Source organism: Phoca vitulina, unplaced genomic scaffold, assembly GCF_004348235.1.
Source record: "Phoca vitulina isolate PV1807 unplaced genomic scaffold, GSC_HSeal_1.0 scaffold10, whole genome shotgun sequence".
In the NCBI taxonomy this organism is placed as follows: Eukaryota; Metazoa; Chordata; class Mammalia; order Carnivora; family Phocidae; genus Phoca; species Phoca vitulina.
Genome location: NW_022589713.1, coordinates 23647924 through 23670371, shown reverse-complemented (window position 1 = coordinate 23670371; position 22448 = coordinate 23647924). Strand labels below are relative to the sequence as shown.

Here is a 22448-nt window from a genome sequence, read left to right as displayed (position 1 = left end):
TGATATGTCATTTGCAAATATCTTCTCCCATTCTGTCAGTTGTCTTTTGGTTTTGTTGACTATTTCTTTTGCTGTGCAAAAGCTTTTTATCTTGATGAAGTCCCAGTAGTTCATTTTTGCCCTCGCATCCCTTGCCTTTGCTGTTGTGTCTAGGAAGAAGTTGCTGTGGCTGACGTCGAAGAGGTTGCTGCCTGTGTTCTTCTCTAGGATTTTGATGGATTCCTGTCTTTCATCCATTTGAGTCTATTTCTGTGTGTGGTATAGGGAAATGGTCCAGTTTCATTCTTCTGCATGTGACTGTCCAGTTTTCCCAACACCATTTGTTGAAGAGACTGTCTTTTTTTCCACTGGACATTCTTTCCTGCTTTGTCGAAGATTAGTTGACCATAGAGTTGAGGGTCCATTTCTGGGCTCCCTATTCTGTTCCATGGATCTATGTGTCTGTTTTTGTGCCAGTACCATACTGTCTTGATGATGACAGCTTTGTAATAGAGCGTGAAGTCCAAGATAATGATGCCACCAGTTTTGAGTTTCTTTTTCAACATTCCTATGGTTATTAGGGGTCTTTTCTGGTTCCATACAAATTTTAGGATTATTTGTTCCATTTCTCTGAAAAAAGTTGATGGTATTTTGATAGGGATTGCATGAAATGTGTAGATTGCTCTAGGTAGCATTGACATATTCACAATATTTGTTCTTCCAATCCATGAGCATGGAACGATTTCCATTTCTTTGTGTCTTCGTCAATTTCTTTTATGAGTGTTCTATAGTTTTCTGGGTACAGATCCTTTGCCTCTTCGGTTAGATTTACTCCTAGGTATCCTATGATTTTTGGTGCAGTTGTAAATGGGATCAACTCCTTAATTTCTCTTTCTTCTGTCTTGTTGGTATATAGAAATGCCACTGCTTTCTGTGCATTGATTTTATATCCTGCCACTTTACTGAATTCCTATATGAGTTCTAGCAGTTTTGGGTGGAGTCTTTTGGGTTTTCCACATAAAATTTCATATCATCTGTAAAAAGTGAGAGTTTGACTTCTTCTTTGCTGATATGGATGCCTTTTATTTCTTTTTGATTTCTTTATTATTCTTTATTTCTTTCTGATTGCTGAGGCTAGGACTTCCAGTACTATGTTGAATAGCAGTGGTGATAGTGGACATCCCTGCCATGTTCCTGACCTTAGGGGAAAAGCTCTCAGTTTTTCCCCATTGAGAATGATATTCGCTGTGGGTTTTTCATAGATGGCTTTTATGATATTGAGGTATGTACCCTCTATCCCTACACTCTGAAGAGTTTTAATCAAGAAAGGATGCTGTACTTTATCAAATGCTTTTTCTGCATCTATTGAGAGGATCATATGGTTCTTGTTCTTTCTTTTATTAATGTATTGTATCACATTGATTGATTTGCAGATGTTGAACCAACCTTTTAGCCCAGGAATAAATCCCACTTGGTCATGGTGAATAATCCTTTTAATGTAATGTTGGATCCTATTGGCTAGTATTTTGGTGAGAATTTTTGCATCCATGTTCATCAGGGATATTGGTCTGTAATTCTCCTTTTTGATGGGGTCTTTCTCTGGTTTGGGGATCAAAGTAATGCTGGCCTCATAAAATGAGTTTGGAAGTTTTCCTTCCATTTCTATTTTTTGGAACAGCTTCAGAAGAATAGGTATTAATTCTTCTTTAAGTGTTTGGTAGAATTCCCCTGGGAAGCCCTCTGGCCCTGGGCTCTTGTTTGTTGGGAGATTTTTGATTACTGCTTCAATTTCCTTGCTGGTTATGCATCTTTTCAGGTTTTCTATTTCTTCCTGGTTCAGTTTTGGTAGTTTATATGTCTCTAGGAATGCATCCATTTCTTCCAGATTGTCTAATTTGCTGGCATTTAGTTGCTCATAATATGTTCTTATAATTGTATTTCTTTGGTGTTGGTTGTGATCTCTCCTCTTTCATTCATGGTTTTATTTATTTGGGTCATTTCTCTTTTCTTTTTGATAAGTCTGGCCAGGGGTTTATCAATCTTATTAATTCTTTCAAAAAACCAGCTCCTAGTTTCGTTAATCTCTTCTGTTCTTTTGGTATCTATTTCATTGATTTCTGCTCTGATCTTTATTTCTCTTCTCCTGCTGGGTTTAGTCCTTATTTGCTGTTCTTTCTCCAGCTCCTTTAGGTGTAGGGTTAGGTTATGTATTTGAGACCTTTCTTGTTTCTTGAGAAAGTCTTGTATTGCTATATACTTTCCTCTTAGGACTGCCTTTGCTGCATCCCAAAGATTTTGAACAGTTGTGTTTTCATTTTCATTTGTTTCCATGAATTTTTTAAATTCTTCTTTAATTTCCTGGTTTGCCCATTCATTCTTTAGTAGGATGCTCTTTAGCCTCCATGTATTTGAGTTCTTTCTGACTTTCCTCTTGTGATTGAGTTCTAGTTTCAAAGCATTGTGGTCTGAAAATATGCAGGGAATGATCCCAGTCTTTTGGTACCAGTTGAGACCTGACTTGTGACCCATGATGTGATCTATTCTGGAGAATGTTCCATGGGCACTAGAGAAGAATGTGTATTCTGTTGCTTTGGGATGGAATGTTCTGAATATATCTGTGAAGTCCATTTGGTCCAGTGTGTCATTTAAAGTCTTTATTTCCTTGTTGATCTTTTGCTTAGATGATCTGTCCATTTCAGTGAGGGGGGTGTTAAATTCCCTAAAGTCTTTATTTCCTTGTTGATCTTTTGCTTAGATGATCTGTCCATTTCAGTGAGGGGGGTGTTAAATTCCCCTACTATTATTGTATTATTGTCAATGTGTTTCTTTGCTTTTGTTATTAATTGGCTTATATAATTGGCTGCTCCCATGTTAGGGGCATGGATATTTACAATTGCTAGATCTTCTTGTTGAATAGACCCTTTAAGTATGATATAGTGTCCTTCTTCATCTCTTATTACAGTCTTTGGCTTAAAATCTAATTTGTCTGATATAAGGATTGCCACCCTAGCTTTCTTTTGGTGTCCATTAGCATGGTAAATGGTTTTCCACCTCATCACTTTCAATCTGGGGGTGTCTTTGGGTCTAAACTGAGTCTCTTACAGACAGCATATTGATGGATCTTGTTTTTTTTATCCAATCTGATACCCTGTGTCTTTTGGTTGGGACATTTAGCCCATTTACACTCAGGGTAACTACTGAAAGATATGAATTTAGTTCCACTGTATTGCCTGTATGGTGACTGTTACTGTATATTGTCTCTCTTCCTTTATGGTCTATGTTACTTTTAGACTCTCTCTTTGCTTAGAGGACACTTTTCTATATTTCTTGTAGGGCTGGTTTGGTGTTAGCAAATTCTTTTAGTTTTTGTTTGTCCTGGAAGCTTTTTATTTCTCCTTCTATTTTCAATGACAGCCTAGCTGGATATAGTATTCTTGGCTGCATATTTTTCTCATTTAGTGCTCTGAATATATCATGCCAGTCCTTTCTGACCTGCCAGGTCTCTATGGATAGATCTGCTGTCAATCTAATGTTTCTACCGTTGTAGGTTACAGACCTCTTGTCCTGAGCTGCTTTCAGGATTTTCTCTTTGTCTCTGAGACTTGTGAGTTTTACTATTAGATGTCAGGGTGTTGACCTATTTTTATTGATTTTGAGAGGGGTTCTCTGTGCCTCCTGGATTTTGATGCCTCTTTCCTTCCCCAAATTAGGGAAATTCTCTGCTATAATTTGCTCCAGTATACCTTCTGGCAATCTCTCTCTTTCTTCTTCTTCTGGAATCCCAATTATTCTAATGTTGTTTCACTTTATGGTATCACTTATCTCCCAAAGTCTCCCTATGTGATCCAGTAGTTGTTTATCTCTCTTTTCCTCGGCTTCTTTATTCTCCATCATTTAGTCTTCTGTATCACTATTTCTCTCTTCTGCCTCATTTATCCTAGCAGTTAGAGCCTCCATTTTTAATTGCACCTCATTGATAGCCTTTTTTATTTCAACTTGGTAGATTTTAGTTCTTTTATTTCTCAGAAAGGGTTTCTCTAATAACTTCCAGTGGTGCGCTCCCACGCCACTCCTCCCAGGGGAGGAAGGGGAGTCTCCCCGGATCTGCCGCTTGTTGGGTCCCTGCTGGAAGAACAGTGGCCCGAGTGTGCCACAGATCATGGTTTATGGCAACCCTGTGCCGAGAGCCCACTCCTCAGCTCCGTCTTTGCAGCCGGCTTCCCCGCTCCGATACCTGGGAGCTCTGCCACACTCAGGCACCCCTGGTCTTTCTGTGACCCCGAGGGTTCTGAGACCACACTTTCCCAGTGAGGGTTCCACCCCCTGCTTGGCCACTGGAGCAACGTCCCTCAGCAGAGCTGACTTCTAAAAGTTCTGATTTTGTGCTCTGCTGCTCTATCATTTGCTGGTAGCAGCTGACAGAGGCTCCCCCTCCCCCCCCACGGTGTATCTTCCCAAATATCGCCTCGGATTCACTTCTCTGCATGTCCTACCTTCCAGAAAGTGGTCGCTTTTCTGTTCCTAGAATTCCTGCTATTCTTTTCTTTGATTTCCTGTTGAGTTTGTAGGTGTTCTGAATGGTTTGATGCCTATCTAGCTGAATTCCTGGGACCGGACAAAATTTAGGTCTCCTACTCCTCTGCCATCTTGCTCCTCCTCCCTTTGCTCACTTTTTAACTGGGTTATATTCTCATTATTGAATTGTGATACGGTCTTGATATGCTTTTGAGTAATAGAATGAAATGGAAAAAATGGTAATACAGGTATCTCCAAAATGGTAACAATATACATATTGATTGAGATGCTTTGAATCACAGAGCTTAAAGAGGTGGAAATCACTGTAAAGATGATCCCCAAGGCAAAGCCCTCCTTTCAGAGATAAGGAAAGAAATTATTGTGAAAATTAAATAATTTCCTAAGAAGCTACAGCCAATGGGGTGCCTGGGTGGCTCAGTCATTAAGTATCTGCTTTCAGCTCAAGTCATGATCCCAGGGTCCTGGGATCGAGTCCTGCATTGGGCTCCCTGCTCAGCAGGAAGCCTGCTTCTCCCTCTCCCACTCCCCCAGCTTATGTTCCTGCTCTTGCTATCTGTCTCTCTCTGAAATGAATGAATAAAATCTTAATTAAAAAAAAAAGAAGAAGAAGAAGCTACAGCCAAGAGGTCAAAGAATGGAAACTCAAACCCAAGTGTTTTTATGCAGAATTTGCTACTCTAGCTGGTACACTGCACTGCTTGGAAATGCAAATAGATGCTCTGTGCTGCCAAGAATTCTTAGATCTTTGTTTGCCTCTTGTTCTTTAAAGACAAATGCAACATTTATATTTATTGCTATGGATCATACAAGGTTTCTGTTTAGGACAGGACTAATGGATAATGAGTTAGAGCAGTGCTCTCAGATTTGAGCATGCATCACAATCTCCTAGGGAGCTTGTGAAACACAGTTGTATCCAGCATACATAATACATAATATTATGTAAATATGTATTTTAAAATCATTATACATGATGCACAGTGCCATTAACAAAGGCTGGATAATGTCTAGCACTTATTGTATGACCCCAAATAAACATTTATTGAGTGGATATTAAAAACATAGTTTAATGTATAATCTTACAACCATGGCTCTGAAACAGCATGTATCAGAATCACCTGGAGGGTGTATTAATACACATATTGTTGGACCACTTCCAAAGTTCCTGCTTTAGTAAATCTGAGGAGGGATCCAATAATTTGCATTTCTAACAAGCTTCCAGGTGAGGCCAATGTCTGCTGGTCCTGGAACCATACTGTGAGAACCACTGCACTAGAAGAAAGAGAACATTTCAGTGCCTGGGAAAAGGATATGATGGAGGGAGGCCTGAATTATAATATAATTCCATATGCAAGTGAAAATTTTTTTCAGATATCCTCAATCTTAATCATTTTTAGTATACATTTTGGAATACATAACTTGCTCTTTCTCTTGTGGCTTCAAAGAGAGAAAATAACAAAAATGCCTGTCTTTTTAATTCCCTTAAACATACATTGCAGAACTTCATACCATCCAAGTATTCTGTGTGTGTGTGTGTGTGTGTGTGTGTGTGTGTGTGTGTAACTATACATATATAATTATAGAAAGCTTCTTTTTAGGTCAAAGAAGTTAAATAACTTATAAAAGATTATTGTTGCACATTAGGTTTATATATGTGCATATATATATAAGTACACATAAATATAAAGTAAAATATTTGATAAGGATATTTGGCTCCACTTGTTACATAAAGTGGTTGTTTATTCTAAAACAAGGTAGCAAGAAGATATCACTCTGATGTACCTAGAAAGCCAATCAGATTTCTCTAGGAGAGATAAGTCATGGCCAGGATGCTTAGAGTACATAACGCTGATCCTTGGTCATAGGTCCTCTGTAAATATTTGTTGAATAGATGAATGCTATATCTGCCATGGGTTTTACTTTGCTTCAACCATGTAACTTTATTATTATTATTTTTTTTTTAGAGCCAAAAGGTCTCACATTTATTACTGAACCAATCTACTGGTGCAGAGGCATAGTCACAGAGAAAAATCATTTCCCTGATAAAACATTTCTATGGCCAGGTAGGAAGGATGTTTACAGAGTGATAGAACACAGGTTCTTCACTCAGCTTAATTAAATATGTGTGCCAAATACGTCTGTCATCTCATGATGTGTGATGCCTTATAGACCCAGCTTGGTTCTTCTCCAGTGCCTCCTCTTGGAGTTGTAGCTGATTTTATTACCAGTTTTCATCCAAATCCACTGGGGAATGGGACGATTCTGCTTTTGTTTCTTGGCCAGGAATCGCTTGATTCTGAAAGTCTTGTGAGAAGACATGGCGAGAAGCAGTCAGCCACACAGAGCAGGATGGCGGTGAAAAAGAGAAAGCTCAATCATGTAACTTTCAAATTGAAAAACATGGCTGATAAATTTTAGCTATACTTTTCAGACTTTCATATCAAGGTGAGAGATTTACGCATTTCATTAAGGCTTTCTGAGTTCTCATATATCTTTTTCCATTGGGAGTTCTGAATCAATATCCATCTTTAACCTTAGGTGATCAAATATATTTAAAAATGAATACCACACATCTGACACAAATCATGCTACTCAATTATTCCTGAATTCTAAGAGAATTATGATGAAGCATTTGGAAGTTACCTAACAAATTTACCTAGATAGAATATGTTTTAAGTTTTTACCATACTTAGTGTTTTGGTTGAATCTACTTAAGTAAGGGAATTTTTGTGGACAACCTTAGATGAGGTGTTAATCCTAAAAAAATTAATAGAGCCAAGGTTGAATTATCTACAAGAAATTTGGAAAATTCCAACGATGTCAAGACACCAAGGCCATACATCCAGAACTAGCTTATAAATTATATTCCTTCATATCATTTTGTAAGATGGTAAAACATATAGGTACCCAACCAGCTGACAGCCTGTTGGGGCAAGTGCAGTGGAAGAGTACATGGGCTTTTGTGTCAGAGATGTGTTCATATTCTGGCTTTCTAACTTCTAGGTTGGTTGACTGTAGCAGATGCTGTGAAGTATTGCTCAGATCTTTATTTGGGACTGAAGAATTTATTTCCCTCAGCTGTTGCTAGTGCTGTAGACTATGTCTAACTGGTTTTCATGGGAGTATAAAATCCTGGCCCACTCATCCCAACTTGGGACAACTCTTAAACGGCCATTACAGTTCCAGAACTCCCCATGGGATTAGCTGAGGCCTCACTGAGACTGCATTGAAGCCCAACTCCTCCTTCTGCCCAGTGCTGCTTTCTTCCCTTCTCCAGGTATTGATCCTGAGAATACTCTTTTCAAATTCTCTGAACACAAATATCCATCTCAGAGTCCGCTTTCTGGGAACCAATGTGCAACAGTGATCTTTTATGTTATTCAACTTCTTTGACTCTAAAAGAAGTTTCCTGTAACAATGCCTATCTCATCTAAAGTTGTTATCAGAACTAAATTAGATAATGACCTTAGCACAATGTCTGACATAGGATAGATACCCAATTTGTTAAATTCCTATTGGTTGTTAAGTCATTTTTTCCCAGACTACTCACCTTGTGCAACCATAGATAAGTTGGAGAATCTGAGATGTGAGATAATGTGAAAACTTTCATTTGGTTTGCCCAACCTCAGGCAAAACAGTCTCATTCTGGGACTAGTTAAAAAGAAAGATGGTTTACAAATTATTACCAAATTCCTGAGTAGGCCAGGCTATGGTTCCCAATGGCTACTTCTGTACTAGTTTTCTCTGACTGCCAAGAAAATGGATGATGAACATTTTTTAAGTTAATGGTTTCATTTATTTATTTATTGATTGATTGATATACCACATTTTAAAAAATTTTATTTTAATACTAGTATAGTTAGCATATAGTGTAATATGAGTTTCAGGTGTACAATATAGTGATTCAACAATTCCTTATATAACCCAGTGCTAATCATGACAAGTGCACTCCTCTATGTTTGTTATCAACTGTTTCATGTATTTGGGTGCTCCCCTGTTGGGTGCATATATATTCATAATTGTTGTATCTTTTTATTAGCTTGTCCCCTTTATTATTATATAGTGTCCTTTGTCTCTTTTTATAGATTTTGTTTTAGAGTCTATTTTGTCCAATGTAAGTGTTGCTACTCTTTCTTCCTTCCTTCCTTTCTTTCTTTCTTTTTTAAAGATTTATTTATTTACTTTAGAGAGAGAGTGTGTGCACATGCATGCCAAAGAGCACAAGAGTGGGAGGGGGCAGAGGGTGAGAATCCCAAGCAGACTCCCCATTGAGCATGGAGTCTGACTAGGGGCTTGATCTCATGACTCATGAGATTATGACCTGAGCTGAAACCAAGAGTCTGAAGCTTAACTGACAGAGCCACCCAGGCACTCCTCTGGCTTTCTTTTGATACCTGTTTGCATGATAAATGTTTTCCCATCCCCTCACTTTCAATCTGCAGATGTCTTTAAGTCTGAAATGAGTCTCTTATAGGCAGCACATAGATGGGTCTTGTTTTTTTATCCTTTCTGACACCATGTCTTTTGATTGGAACATTTAGTCCATTGACATTCAAAGTAATTATAGATATATGTATATTTATTGCTATTTTGTTACTTGTTTTGTGGTTGTTTTTGCAGTTTTTCTCTGATCCTTTCTTCTTTTGCTCTCTTTCATGGTTTGCTGGTTTTCTTTAGTGATATATTTGGATTCCTTACTCTTCATTTACTGTTTTTTGATTTATATTACCATTAGGTTTATATATAACATCTTTTGCTTATAGTAGTCTATATTAAGCTGATGGTTACTTAATTTTGAACTCATTCTTTACTCCTCTCCCCTCCACATTTCAGATATTTGGTATCATATTTTACATCCTTTTATTTTGTGCTTCTCTTGACTGATTTTTACAGATATACTTAATTTTTTTTTTTTGCTTTTGTGCTTGTATTTTTTTACTCTTACTTATGGTTTTTGTTTTCCATTCACAGAGTCCCCCTTAACACTTCATGTAGGCATGGTTTAGTGGTCATGAATTCTTTTAATTTTGTTTGTCTGGGAAATTCTTTATCTCCCTTTTATTCTGAATGATAACCTTGCTGGATAGAGTATTCTTTTTTTTTTTTTTAAAGCATTTATTTATTTATTTTTAAGATTTTTTTTTTTTTTAATTTATTTATTTGACAGAGACAGAAATAGAGCAGGAACACAAGCAGGGGGAGTGGGCGAGGGAGAAGCAGGCTTCCTGCTGAGCAGGGAGCCCGATGTGGGACTCGATCCCAGCACACTGGGATCATGACCTGAGCCGAAGGCAGATGCTTAACGACTGAGCCACCCAGGCGCCCCTGGATAGAGTATTCTTGACTGCAGATTTTTCCCTTTTAACATTTTGAGTACATCATGCCACTCTGTTCTGGACTGGAAAGTTTCTGCTGAAAAATGAGCTGATAGACTTATAGGGTTTCCTTTGTATTTAATGGTCTTTTCTCTTGCAACCTGTAACATTCTTTCTTTATCATTGTTTTTTTGTTTTTTTGTTTTTTTTTTGGTTTTTGTTTTTGTTTTTTGCCATTTTAATTGCTGTGTGTCTTGGTGTGGACCTCCTTGGGTTGAATTTGTTGGGGGAATCTCTGTGCCTCCTGAATCTGGATCTGTGTTTCCCTTCCCAGATTCAGGAAGTTTTCAGCTTTTATTTCTTCAAATACATTTTCTGCCTCCCTTTCTCTCTCTTCTGGGATCCCTATAATGTGAATATTATTATGCTTGATGGAGTCACTGAGTTCTCTAAGTCTGTTCTCATTATGCAGTATTTGTTTGTCTCTCACCTTCTCAGCTTGCTTGCTTTCCATTACTCTGACCTCCAGGTCACTGATACATTCCTCTGCTTCCTATAGCCTACTATTTATTTCATCTATTGTATTTTTAATTTCATTTATTGGGTTTTTCATCTCTGATATGTTTGTTTTTATCTCTTTGTCAAGGGTCTCACTGATGTTCTCCACCTTTTTCTAAAGTCCAATGAGTATCTTTATGATCATTACTTTAAATTTTCTATCAGGCCCATTACTTACTTGTGTTTCACTTAGATCTCCTGCTATGATTTTGTTCTGTTCTTTCATTTGGTACATATTTCTCTATCTCCTCATTTTGTCTACCTCTCCGTGTCTGTTTCTCTGTGTTAGGAAAGTCAGCTACATCGTCTGCTCTTGAAATTAGTGGCTTTATGAAAAGAGGTCCTGTAGTGCCCTGCAGTGCAGTGTCTGCTGTTCACCAGAACCTGGCACTTCAGGGGAGTCTCCTAGGTGTGTTATTTGCATCCTGCTGTTGTGTACAAGTCACTTTTTCTTTCAGTCCAGACACCTGCACTGTTCGGACACTCTTTGCCTGTTCGGGCTGTGCTTGCTCTCTGTGGTGTTGAGACCCATGGAGGCCAACTCTGAAGGGGCATGACTGCAGGAGAACTCAGAGATGGGGCAGTGGTGTTAGCAAAAATTGCGCTAAGCCACTAATCCTAGACTGGATCCCGCCCAAGCGTGGTGGCCCTTGGGGGTGAGGCACACAGCAGCTGTGGCAGCATGGAGTCTGTGCCTGTGGAGGCTGGGCAGGGCCACTCACTGGATTAAGAAAATTTGTTCTGTGCCCAGAACCAAGGCCAGCAAGCTTGGAGTTGGTGAGTCCTCAGGAGAACTCCTGGGGGGGTACCCTGCTAGCAGGTTAGGTAGCAAGTGTCTGTGCAGTGCCACCTCCCACAGGTGGATCTGTGTTTATGCTGGGGGACAGGGGAGGAAAATGGAGCTTTCCAGCTTCTTTGTTCCCAGAGAAGTCCTCAACATGCTCAGAAATCCATGTAAACAGATCTCCCTCCTATTTGCCTCAGGCGTTGTGCAAACTGTCACTTCTATGTTGCCTCTCCTGGGCTGTTGTCACGTTAAGGGCAGGGACCTGGCTATCCCTCACCCTCTAGCTTGCCAGTGCTGAGTCAGCTGACTTTTAAAGCTCCAGGCTCCAAGTCCTGCTGCTTATACAAATTCAAAGAATTCAGCCCCTCTGGTTTTCAAGACCAGACATTATGGGGATTTGTCTTCCCAGTGCGGGCTCCCTGGTGCTTTCCCCTCTCTGTGCCCACAGCTCCCTTTCTCCTGCAGAGAGCTCCCAACCACCGTTTCTGCCCTTCCTAACCTCTCAGATGTGATTTCTTCTCTACATTTAGTTGCGGAGTTTGTTCTGCCAGTCTTTGGATCCCTTTCCAATTTACTTACATGGATGTGAGTGATATCTAGTTGTAAATGTGGCACAGGGGAAGCTTAGGATCCTCCTACTCTGCCATCTTCCCAGGCATTTAAATACTCAACTTGAGAGCACATGATCATGCTTTGGGAGTCAGTTGTTTTTTTTTTTTTTTTTAAGATTTTTACTCCTTTCTCCTCAAAAATATCAAACAGCAAGAATATACTAAAGTGCTTCACCATGTAACCAATTGGATCATATGGTATGTAAAGCCAACAGTGTTGTGTATTGATATAGTACTACTCATTAAAAATGGAAAGTCTGCATTCCACACATTATTAAAGGGGTTTAACCCAGATAAGGGCCGTAGGAGTGATTGATTATTCACTTTGATAAACATTTATTAAGAATGTTTCTGTGTTAGGCTTGGGAGATGTGGAGATGAAGAAGACATAATCCTCTGCCTTAAAAAAACAAAAACAAAACCCAGAAAACCCAAAACCAAAACCTCATTCTTTAGTCCTTGGAGGTGTTGGCTGTATGGGATTCTTTATTAGTGGGAAGGGGGGATCAGAAATAAAATGTTGGGTGATTTTCTTTTTTAACCATGATAGAAATCTATGTAATGGTGAGAGTGTACCTAGTATAAGTTGTTCATTATCATGCAGCATTCATTCCATCCTTCTAACTTTTAATAATAAACAAGTTCCCCCACAATTTTAACTGGGCATATGTCCATCTAGATGGAAATACATTTCCCAGCCTCCTTTGCTATTAGATGTGGCCACATGACTGCATTCTGGCTGATGGTATATAAACAATAGTGATGTGCGTGGTTTCTGGATCACAGCTTAAAAGGAAGCTTCTTTAGAGTAAAGCTCTTTGCCACCACTATCTTTCCTCTACACATCTGGCTGGGAGATGAACCATCCAAAAATGGAATCTGTACTTTGAGAGTGTAGGGGTCCCAATGAGCCACTACTTCTGGAATATTACATAAGAGTGTTTTTTTTTTATCTTATTTGAGCCCTTATATTTTAAAGTTCTCTTTGTTATAGAAACTTAGTCTATACCCTGACTAATACATGTATTATCTAATTTAATCCTTATAATTGTTATGTGAGGTATTTGTTAGTATTCTCATTTATCGATGAAGAAACTGATTCAGAGATTAATTCACTGAAGCAAGTGGCAAAACTAGAATTCACGTCCAGATAATCTGTATTCAAGTCTAATTCTTTTCTCCAAATGGATTTGGTTACAGGAGAAAACTAAAACATTTTTAGTATAGAAAATAAAATAAAATGCCAATGGAGACATTGTCCTAAAGTTCATAAAATCAAGTAAGAATAGTCTGAACTTGTCTTGCTTATCAAACCTTGCTGTTAAGAACTGGGGGCTTCTTTGAAGATTTGAAACCAGAAGAATTAAAGTTGATAAAAAGAGAATTGTTCTATTTTGCAAAGAAAGTCAAATAAGGTTGACTACTGCAAGAAGAAGTAAAACTGAAAATACAGATTAGCTGAAGGTGATTTAGGTTATTCATTCATGATATACTCAGATTAGGGAAGTTTTGTGGGTGTTTGGGTACATCCTTAACTTGTGATTTTTAAGTTTTAAAGAAGAACTCTGCCTTCCTACAAAGTTCCCCTTAGGGCCTCTCTCTGCCAGAAATCTCAGATGGACTGGCTGGCACAGCATGCCATTCCTTAAATTCTCATGCTGGTGCTAGCACAGCACACCAAGCTGTGAGCAGCTTTGTTGCCAACAACTTCAACGAGGAAGAAGCAGACCATATGCTAAGATGTGACCTCTGTAAATGTCCTTAAATTCACAGTGATGAACAAGCAGGTGCTTAATAACCACATTTTAAAATTATGTCACAGTTTTAGGTTTGGAAGAGTATCAATCCATCCTGTATTCACAGCCAGAAGACTATAGATTATCTTTGAGTTGGTTGCTCTTGGAAGTTTCCTTTTGTGAGGACCCTCAGAATGAAGGTATGACACAAGTTCGTTTTTTGTCTTTGAAAGTGGCTGTCTTCCCTTATGTGTGGCCTCAAGTGATCTGTCTCATTTCCTTTTCTTCCAACAAGTGTGTTTTGGTGCAGTAAAGTGTGAGAAACACTGGTTGACTCCTTGTAAACTGGGCCCCTTTCCCCCATCTTCTTACCTCTTCTTCTACACTTGAAACTGCTCTCTTGAACAGCATTTGTGGCTTTCTTGTGTGTCTAATCCAAAGACCTATTTTTTTTACTTTAGTCCTCAGGAACAATTGACATTACTGAAAACCCTTTCCTTCTATTCTTTATGTTCTCATAGATGTATGTACTGATGGCTCTCCCCTAAGACTTCCTGGCCTGTTCCAGTTACTAGGCCAGTTACTACGTCTCTAACCTAATTCTCCTCCTTACTCCCACTCTTTTTTTGTTTCCTTAGCTAGCATTTCCCAGTGTCATGTACTATCTCAATTCAACTGGGAAATGTATTGAACAATTACTGTATGCCCTGTACTGTGCTGGGCTCTGAGAATATAGACATAAGTAAAACTCAATCCTTGCACTTAAGGAGCTCAGGGTCTAGTGGTCTGAGAGACTATAGATCATAAATTATAATTCAGGATAATAAGTGCTTCCAGGGGTGCATAGTGGGTGGTAAGACAGAAGGAAGAGGCCGGGGCAGTATGTCTAGAGGAAGACTTAAAGAGTCATCACTCCAGGCAGGTGTAGAATCGAATGAGGATGTTCCAGCAAAGAGAAGAGCCTGGTTCAAAGATAAGAGTTGTGAGGGATCAAGATGCACTCTGGGATCTGTAAATAATTTGCTTTATCATATGAGGGAATGGCAAACATGAGGCTGAACAGGTAAGCTAAGGGTACATCAGGAAGAGCCTTATATGCCTTGTTAAGGAGTTGGTCTTTATTCTAAAATGGCATTAGGGAGTTATAAACAGCAGAGGAAAATGAGTAACAGATTTGTGTTTTGGAAATATTATCATGCTAGTGATGATAAAGGTGGTGATCCTAAAGCCAGGGAACCAGTTAAGAGGCCCTCACTAAATCTAGGTGAGGAATGGTGAGCCTCTGAACCAAGCCTGGCCAGAGTAGTTGAAAAGGAAGAGAGTTATGTCTGGGATAGGGTTGACAGAGGTCAGTGGCTGATTAGATGTGGGTGGTAGGGAGGTTGGGGCACTGAAAGACAAAGAAATACTATTTGGATTTCTGGATTAAGTGAATACATTATGTGCATTTATCTGAGATAGGGACTTTAGGAGGAAAACCAGGTTGGGGTGGGGTGGCAGGACAGGGGACAGGAATGAAGAGTTCAGTTCTGTGCCTACTTAAGTGGAGAGGCCCAGTAGACAGATGAACATAGGGATAAACAGCTTGCTCAGGGAGGTCCCGGCCTTGCCAACCTCACTGATGCTCTTCTTTTGGGACACCCTAAGCCATGGATACTTGATTGGGCTTTTATGTGGAGGAATGACTGTGGAACAAATTAAAATAACACCTGGACCCATTTATAAATCCTATCCTCCTAAAAATTCTGTCATTCAATATCTCTTTCCCACCCCCCCACCCCTGCCTTTTCTCTCCAGCAACACTGAAGGGGAAGTTGTGGGAGGCTGAATAATAACCCCTCAAAGATGTCCATGTCCTAATCCCAGAAACCTGTGAATATGCTACCTTCCAAGGCAAAGGGAATTTGCTGATGTGGTTAAATTAAGGATTTTGAGATGGGGAGATTATCCTGCATTATCTGAGTGACCTATTGTAATCACAAGCGTCCTTAAGAGAAGGAGGTAGGAGGGACAGAGTCAGAAGAGATATGATGAGTGCAGCAGTGGTCAAGATGATACAGCGCCATAAGCCAAGGAATTCAAGTGGTGTCTTGAAGCTAGAAAAGGGAAGGGAATGGATTCTCTACCAGAGCCTCCAGAAGGAACCAGACCTCCCTACACTTTTACTTCAGGCCTCACTGAATTTGGTCTTTGGACCTCTAGAACAGAAAGATAATAAATGTGTGTTGTTTTAAGCCACACATTTGTGGCAATCTGTTATGGCCGCAATAGGAAACTAACACAGATATGTAGCAAGAATTGAAGCTGGAGGGCACCAGATTTTGGCACAATTGAAACCTTAAACCTGCCTCATAGTGCTAGGCTACAACAGCCTGAAAGGCCCCAGAGCCCAAGTTTATTATTTCCTGGTTGGATACCAGTAACCAATACAACGATTCCCCAAAACAATTATACTTTATTGTCATCTCTTTTGCTAAACCAGTGGTTTCAGTACAGGGTGTACTGGGAGGTGATTGCTAGGCCCCACCCTCAGAGTTTGAGATTCAATAGGTCTTATGTAGGACCTTCCTAATAAGTTCCCAGATGATGCTGTTGGTCTGGGGACCACAACTTTGAGAACTACTATAATGTGTGTGTGTGTGTGTGTGTGTGTATAAATCTCCTTTATACTCAATCTAAGAGTTGCTGTATGAGTCCTCTCTCCCTTCTTTATTGGATTGTCAATTCTCTTAGATCTCATTCTTCTTTATATCCTCAGAGTTTAGCAATGTGCCTGACCAAGTAGACATTTCATGAATGCTTATTGATTCCCTGCGTAGTCCTGTCCCACTTCTGTTCCCTAATATTTAAGGACCCATCTCCTTTCAGCAAAAGATTCTATTGCACAAAGCATTCTTTGAGATGCAGAATTTTTTTACAACCCCAGCAAATTTCATTGAGATATAAGCAGTTGAGCACTATTTCCAATGAATTGTGCATGGTCCACTCTGTGTGTGTGTATGTGTGTGTGTGTGTGTGTTTTACATGCCTGGAAGACTAAGGTAATTATCCTTTGGTTGTTGGCAACTTCTCAATAAGAGATCTGTCAGATGCAATACTATCATAAGGCACTTGGTGACATAAAGAAGAGCAAAATTATGTAACAAGAATAAACATTTTTCCCCCACTGGGGGCAGGAAAGGGGTGAGAAGAAAGCCACATTAGTAGTTGAAAATGCTCTTTCTGATGAGAGCTTTCAGAAAAAATAGTGTTGGTTTATACCAGTTAACACTTGGTTCCCAGACATGATGCAGTTTTGTTTTAACTCAGCCTTTCCCTGACAGCTCAAAGCTTGACTCTATCCCAGAACCATTTCCTAGCCTGATGTGACTCCCCAGTTGAGCTCTGAAGAGAAGAGGCTCTCTAAGCAGGTTTTTAAATCTTTCATAATGTGCTTAGAATTCTTATGCTAAGATGTCTAGAGACCCTCATGTACCAGATTCTTCAAATACTCTTCCTAGTTAGTTGTCTTGAAAACTATAATTGGTCATTAGAGTATGAACATGATATGCTATAACGTCATAAAATATAGTGACAGTTTTCTTTTGTTATGCTATCCACAGTGATTTATCCTTTAGAATAAGGCTACAACCATGTAAGCCATAAGGCACATGCTTATATGTGACTGAGCAGATTGTGCCCATCTGACTTTGCCCCCATTGAACCCAAATGCATCTTCAGAATCCTTCTCAACATATTACATTATATGGCTGGTAGTGTGGACTCTGGAGTTAGAGCTGAGTTTGAATATACACTACTCTAGTTACTAGAAATCAGACCTTGGACAAGGTACCAATCTCTAAGCCTTAGTGTTAGTAAATAGGAGAAATAATACTACCTATCTCACAGAGCCCTAATGAGCTTAAATGAGAATATGCACACACATTCCTTAGCACAGGGCATAGCACAAAGAGCTCCATAATGTTACTTATTCTTCTCATTATTATCAATAGCTATTAAAATGGGCAAAGGATGGAATTATCCTCCCCATTGTGCTTAGATCATATCTGGGCAGAGTCTTTATTTGTAGGTTTCAAAGTTACTTGACTAACCAGGCTCTATCCTTTTTGGCATGACAACACATTTGAGTGAGCACCCAGTCATGTACCCAACTGGGATACAGCCCTTTGACTCTAAGCCCAGTTCTTCCTGCAACCTCTTACCTCCTCCAAATCATCCTGCTCAAATGGTGGTTCAGACATTGGGGAAGCTGCTGTTACTGTTGCCACATTCTCTTAACTCTTAGAGGACCTAGATTAGAACTGAGTCTCATATACCTGATCCTGTCTCTCACTAGAGTTTAAAGTTATTGAATACAACAGTTGCAATTCCATTCAACTTCCCAAGCATATCTTAAACCCATCCATTTCTCTCCATCTGCATGCTGCTACTCTTCTACTTCAACATACCATTATCTCTTGGCTGAATTTCTGAAATAACCTCCTACATGGGCTTTCTCCTTCCACTTTTGCCTCCCTGCCAACCAATCTCCATCTTGGCCAGTTTGATAATTTAAAAATGCTATCCTGACCATGATCCCTGATTAAAATTCTTCAATGCCGTCCTAGGCTTTTGTAATAAAATATAAAAGCAAGAACCAGGCCTACATGGCCCTTTTTAAATTTGTCTCTGCTTATTTCTCTATCCCTATCTCATACCCTTCTCCTTCCTCTCTACATCACAGCTAAAGTGACATCTTTCAGATCCTCAATGAGCCAACCTCTTTCCTTTCTCAGGGTCTTTGCACATTCTGTTCCTTTTGCCTAAATGATATTCCCCCAAACTCTTAATCTACTTGATTCTGGTTTTCCCGATGGGCTTCAGTTCAGCTGTTCTTTCCTCAGACAGTCTTTATTCATTCCCATTCCTTAATATGAGTTCTATCCCCACCTGTTATTTTTGCCAGACTATTTGTATTTTTTCTCCACAGAGCTTAGCACAGTTTGTAATTCTACACATAAATCTACATTGAGTTTTTCAGTATTTCTCTCCCCTTCTATGTGGTGTGATGCTTGTGTGTTTAATCAGTCTCCTAGTCCAGGAAAAATCTTAAGCAGGTTCTAGTTATCTTCACAAATAAAAGAGTAAGACCTTTCCCTCCCTTAACATCATACTGCCATGGCATATTATAAGGGCCTCACCCTCCTTTTGGGGGTGGGTACTTACTATGTCCTGGTATTTTGCAGTGGGGTGTTTGTCCTCATGGGGTAAGCTGGATAAGGAGTGAACTAAGTCCAGGGAGAGGAGAGTTGCTTGAGCTGGGGAGTTGCTTGAAATATTGTCAGAGTTGGCAAAATTTTCTGCAACAAACCGCAATATTTTTGTGGCTTAATGCAATAAAAATTAAGAACCCAGTGCAGATGTTTCTGGTCAGAGTGACCACTTTAGGTGGCTCTCTTCTAAGTAGGGACCCAGGGATCCAGGCTCATTCCATCTTTTGGCTCTGCCATGCCCTAGGGCCTTGGAGCCCATCATTTATATCTGGCATAACAGGAAAGAGGGAGCATGGAGGATTGCATTGGAAGTATTTATGAACAGGATAGGAAGTGCTGTATATCACTTCCTCCCACATTCCATTGGCCAGAACTCACTGGTTTGTGATATGATTTCATCTAACTGCAAAGGAGGCTGGGAAATAAAACCTAACTATATGTCCAGGAAAAAAAGGCAAGCATGGAGTTTGGAGGGCTGGAGAAAGGATGGCTGATATGGGCCCTGGTGTGGGTGACAGGTGGTGTTGCCAAATGTATCCGTGGCTATCATCTGGTTCCTGGGTGTCCACAAGTTCTCCTTACTGTGGCCCATGGTTGACGCAGTTTGTTTTCATTGATGGCCCCTTCACGTCTGGATTGTCCCTCCTATCCCCACTGGCCTCTATGGCAATTCCCTTGCCTTCCATTTTTCTTCCTCCTTTCAGCTCAGAGGAATCTTTTGTCATTTATTGGGGTATCTGTGTGGGGTGAAGTTCATGCTAACATTTGCTCTAGTGTCACTTTTATTCCTGTAAGTATAGGAAGTCTCTCCTTTTTTCTCTGTCTTCTGCTTATAATATTTCTACCCTGAGGCAATGAGCATAGCCTAGCTACTTGAGTGGGAACAGAGAGAGAAAAAAGTAACTATTGGGAGGAAAATACCATTGAGTGGTATTTCAAAAGCATTGTCCTACAACAAATACAAGCCCAATGAGGGTAGAGACTGTGTCTGTATGTATACCACAATATCTCCAGAATCTAGCAAAGGGACTCAATAAATATATACTGAATAAATAAATGCACGAATAAGTGCATGAATGTTCTAAGAAGCAGCATCACTCACAGATAACCTCTTGCATCCTGATTCTTCCACACCTTCCAAGGCTTCTCAAAGGGGTGTGTGAATGGTGCTCTTGTGGCCTCCACAGGGAGACCAGAGAGAGCTATAGTGATGGTGCCCTGGACTCTGCAAGTTTGACCTCATCTTATACTTTTATACACACACACATATTCCCATATACACTTAGAGTGAAAAATAATCCAAGAAAACAGGACAGGGAACAATAATAAAGGGAAGAGGAATAAAAACACACTCAGTGCTTGGCACATAGGAACCCTATAAATGTTTATTGAATGAGAGAAAGGAAGAAATGCCCGGTTTCCCCTATTCAGAGACTGAAATGGGCAGTTCATAAAGATGCATTGAATTCCAACATTTTTTCCTTAAAAGTTTGCTAGAGAGAGCTATGCTGTAGGCTTATCATAATGTCACTCTTGTCCCTTAGCAACAGACTAGGTTTGTTTTTCTAGCTGATCTGACTTAAGGATTGTGTGAGTGCTGTTGAATGCTGGGGGAGAGCTAACTCTCATGGCAGGGAGAGGCAGGACCAGGAGGCATTGAGGTTCCCATCCAACACTAAGGAAAGTGATGTGGCTTGAGATGGATTCTTTTTAAAAAAAATTTTTTATTTTTAAAGAGATAGAGAGCATGAGCATGGGGAGGGGTAAAGGGAGAGGGAGAATCCCAAGCAGACTCCATGCCAAGCACAGAGCCTGATACAGGGCTCCATCCCAGGACCCTGAGATCATGACCTGAGCCAAAATCAGAGTTGGATGCCAAACTGACTGAGCTACCCAGACGTCCCGTGAGGTGGATTCTTTATCATTAGTTCTTCTAATTGTATTTTTGAAGAGGTCAGAATTCAATGAAAACTTTTTTCCTTTTTTTTTTTTTGAAACCTCTCATCAACATTTGTGGCAAACACTAGAGGTTGGCACTGCCAACTCTCATATCAATCACCTTCTTTCTGGCCTATGTCTATTATATGGTCTGAAAAAAATATGCCATTCCCAAACTCCCTTGCAGCCAGAGAGGCCATCTGACACAATTCTGGATCTGGGGACATAAGTTACCCCCTCCTTTCCTTTCTTTTCTACCCTGAATGGACAAGAGGGGGCAGCTGTAGCTACCATTTGTGACCAGGAGGGAGAGGTCAAGAGACCCACAGAGATGTTGGCCCTGACATTGTTGAGCCACTGAACCAATGCAAGCGGACACCTGTCTTCAGCTTTCTTTTAGGTGGGGAAAAATGAACCCCTCTTTGTCTCTGATATTGAAATGAAGGATTCTGTCACTTGCAGCCTAAAATATCCCATGCTGACAGCTCCTCTTTCTTTTATTTTCTTTTTATCCAGATGAAATAAACCAACTATATTTAATAAATATGAAAAAAATTTCACAAAATATTAAAATAAGATTTTAAAACATGGAATTGTAGAATGGGCAAAACAATTTGGAAAAGAACAAAGTTGGAGGACTTGCACTGCCTGAAAATTTGTAAAGTCTTTACAAATCAAGATAGTGTGTTACTGGCAAAAGGATAGACATATATATTAATGGAACACAATACAGCATCCAGAAAAAATGGAATTGCAAAATATTCATCATTGCAGAGCATTTCCCAACAGAGGAAATATTCAACAATTCCAATTACCTCTTCTGTTTACAGTTTCCAGTCAGCTCAATTCCCAATGACTTAGCCTAAGATAAATTATAATAATAATGAATATGTTTAAAACTAAATTCTTCCCTTGAGTAGGCTATACTTCTCTGATTTCAGGTCTTCTTCCTATCCCCCCTGATCCTCCTGAAGTTTTAGGAAAACTCTTTTGCCCTTCAGGTAAGCCAGTCCAGGCACTGTCCATATACCACCTCTAGTCTGAAACAGCTGCAAGGATTGTTCTTTCCAGTCAGTGCTGGTGCTTTCCTTTTCCTGCCTTTACTAATTTTCTTTCTCAGACGCATCATCCATCTTCTTCTCTCAGTTGTCTTTGGTTCCACAGTTTCTTTCTTTCTTATTTATTTCCCTAAACCGTGAATCAGTTTAAACCTCCACTGGGTTGCCCTTTTCACGAGGTCTGTTCCTTCAACACAACAGAGGCTTTATTGGTTACCTGTATGGAGCACTCTTTCCCCACATCTTGGCATGTCCAACCCTGTCTGGACATAAAGTTCTCCAGCTAAATGTCTTTTCAAGCAAGGCTTCCTGGCTGTCCACCTCTCCACCCTGCATCATTTCTAAATTCCCAGCTTTTCAATTTTCTTCAAAGCTTTATCAGTCTCCAGCTATCTTGTTCATTACTCTGTTTGCTTTATTACTTTCCTTTGGTAACATTTCTATACATTAATAACAAAGTAGCAGAAAGACAAATTAAGAAAACAATTCCATTTACAATTGCACCAAATAGAATAAAATACCTAGGAATAAACTTAACCAAAGAGGTGAAACATCTGTACTCTGAAAACTCTAAAACACTGATGAAAGAAATTGAAGATGACACAAACAAATGGAAAAACATTCCATGCTCATGGATTGGAAGAATTAATATAGTTAAAATATCCATATTACCCAAAGCAA

At 39.6% G+C, this 22448-nt stretch overlaps 1 protein-coding gene across 1 annotated transcript; it reads right to left on the bottom strand.

Moving 5' to 3' along the window:
- Positions 1 to 6675: 6675 nt before the first annotated feature.
- LOC116635028 (60S ribosomal protein L39-like) lies at positions 6676 to 6896 on the bottom strand. The gene has a single exon (XM_032408690.1). It carries the CDS (start codon positions 6829 to 6831, stop codon positions 6676 to 6678), a length of 156 nt encoding a protein of 51 aa, XP_032264581.1. The 5' UTR covers positions 6832 to 6896.
- Positions 6897 to 22448: the final 15552 nt, after the last annotated feature.

What these genes read in the sequence shown, in the direction of transcription:
- LOC116635028 (XM_032408690.1), bottom strand. Translation starts at nt 6,831, where the DNA reads ATGTCTTCTCACAAGACTTTCAGAATCAAGCGATTCCTGGCCAAGAAA.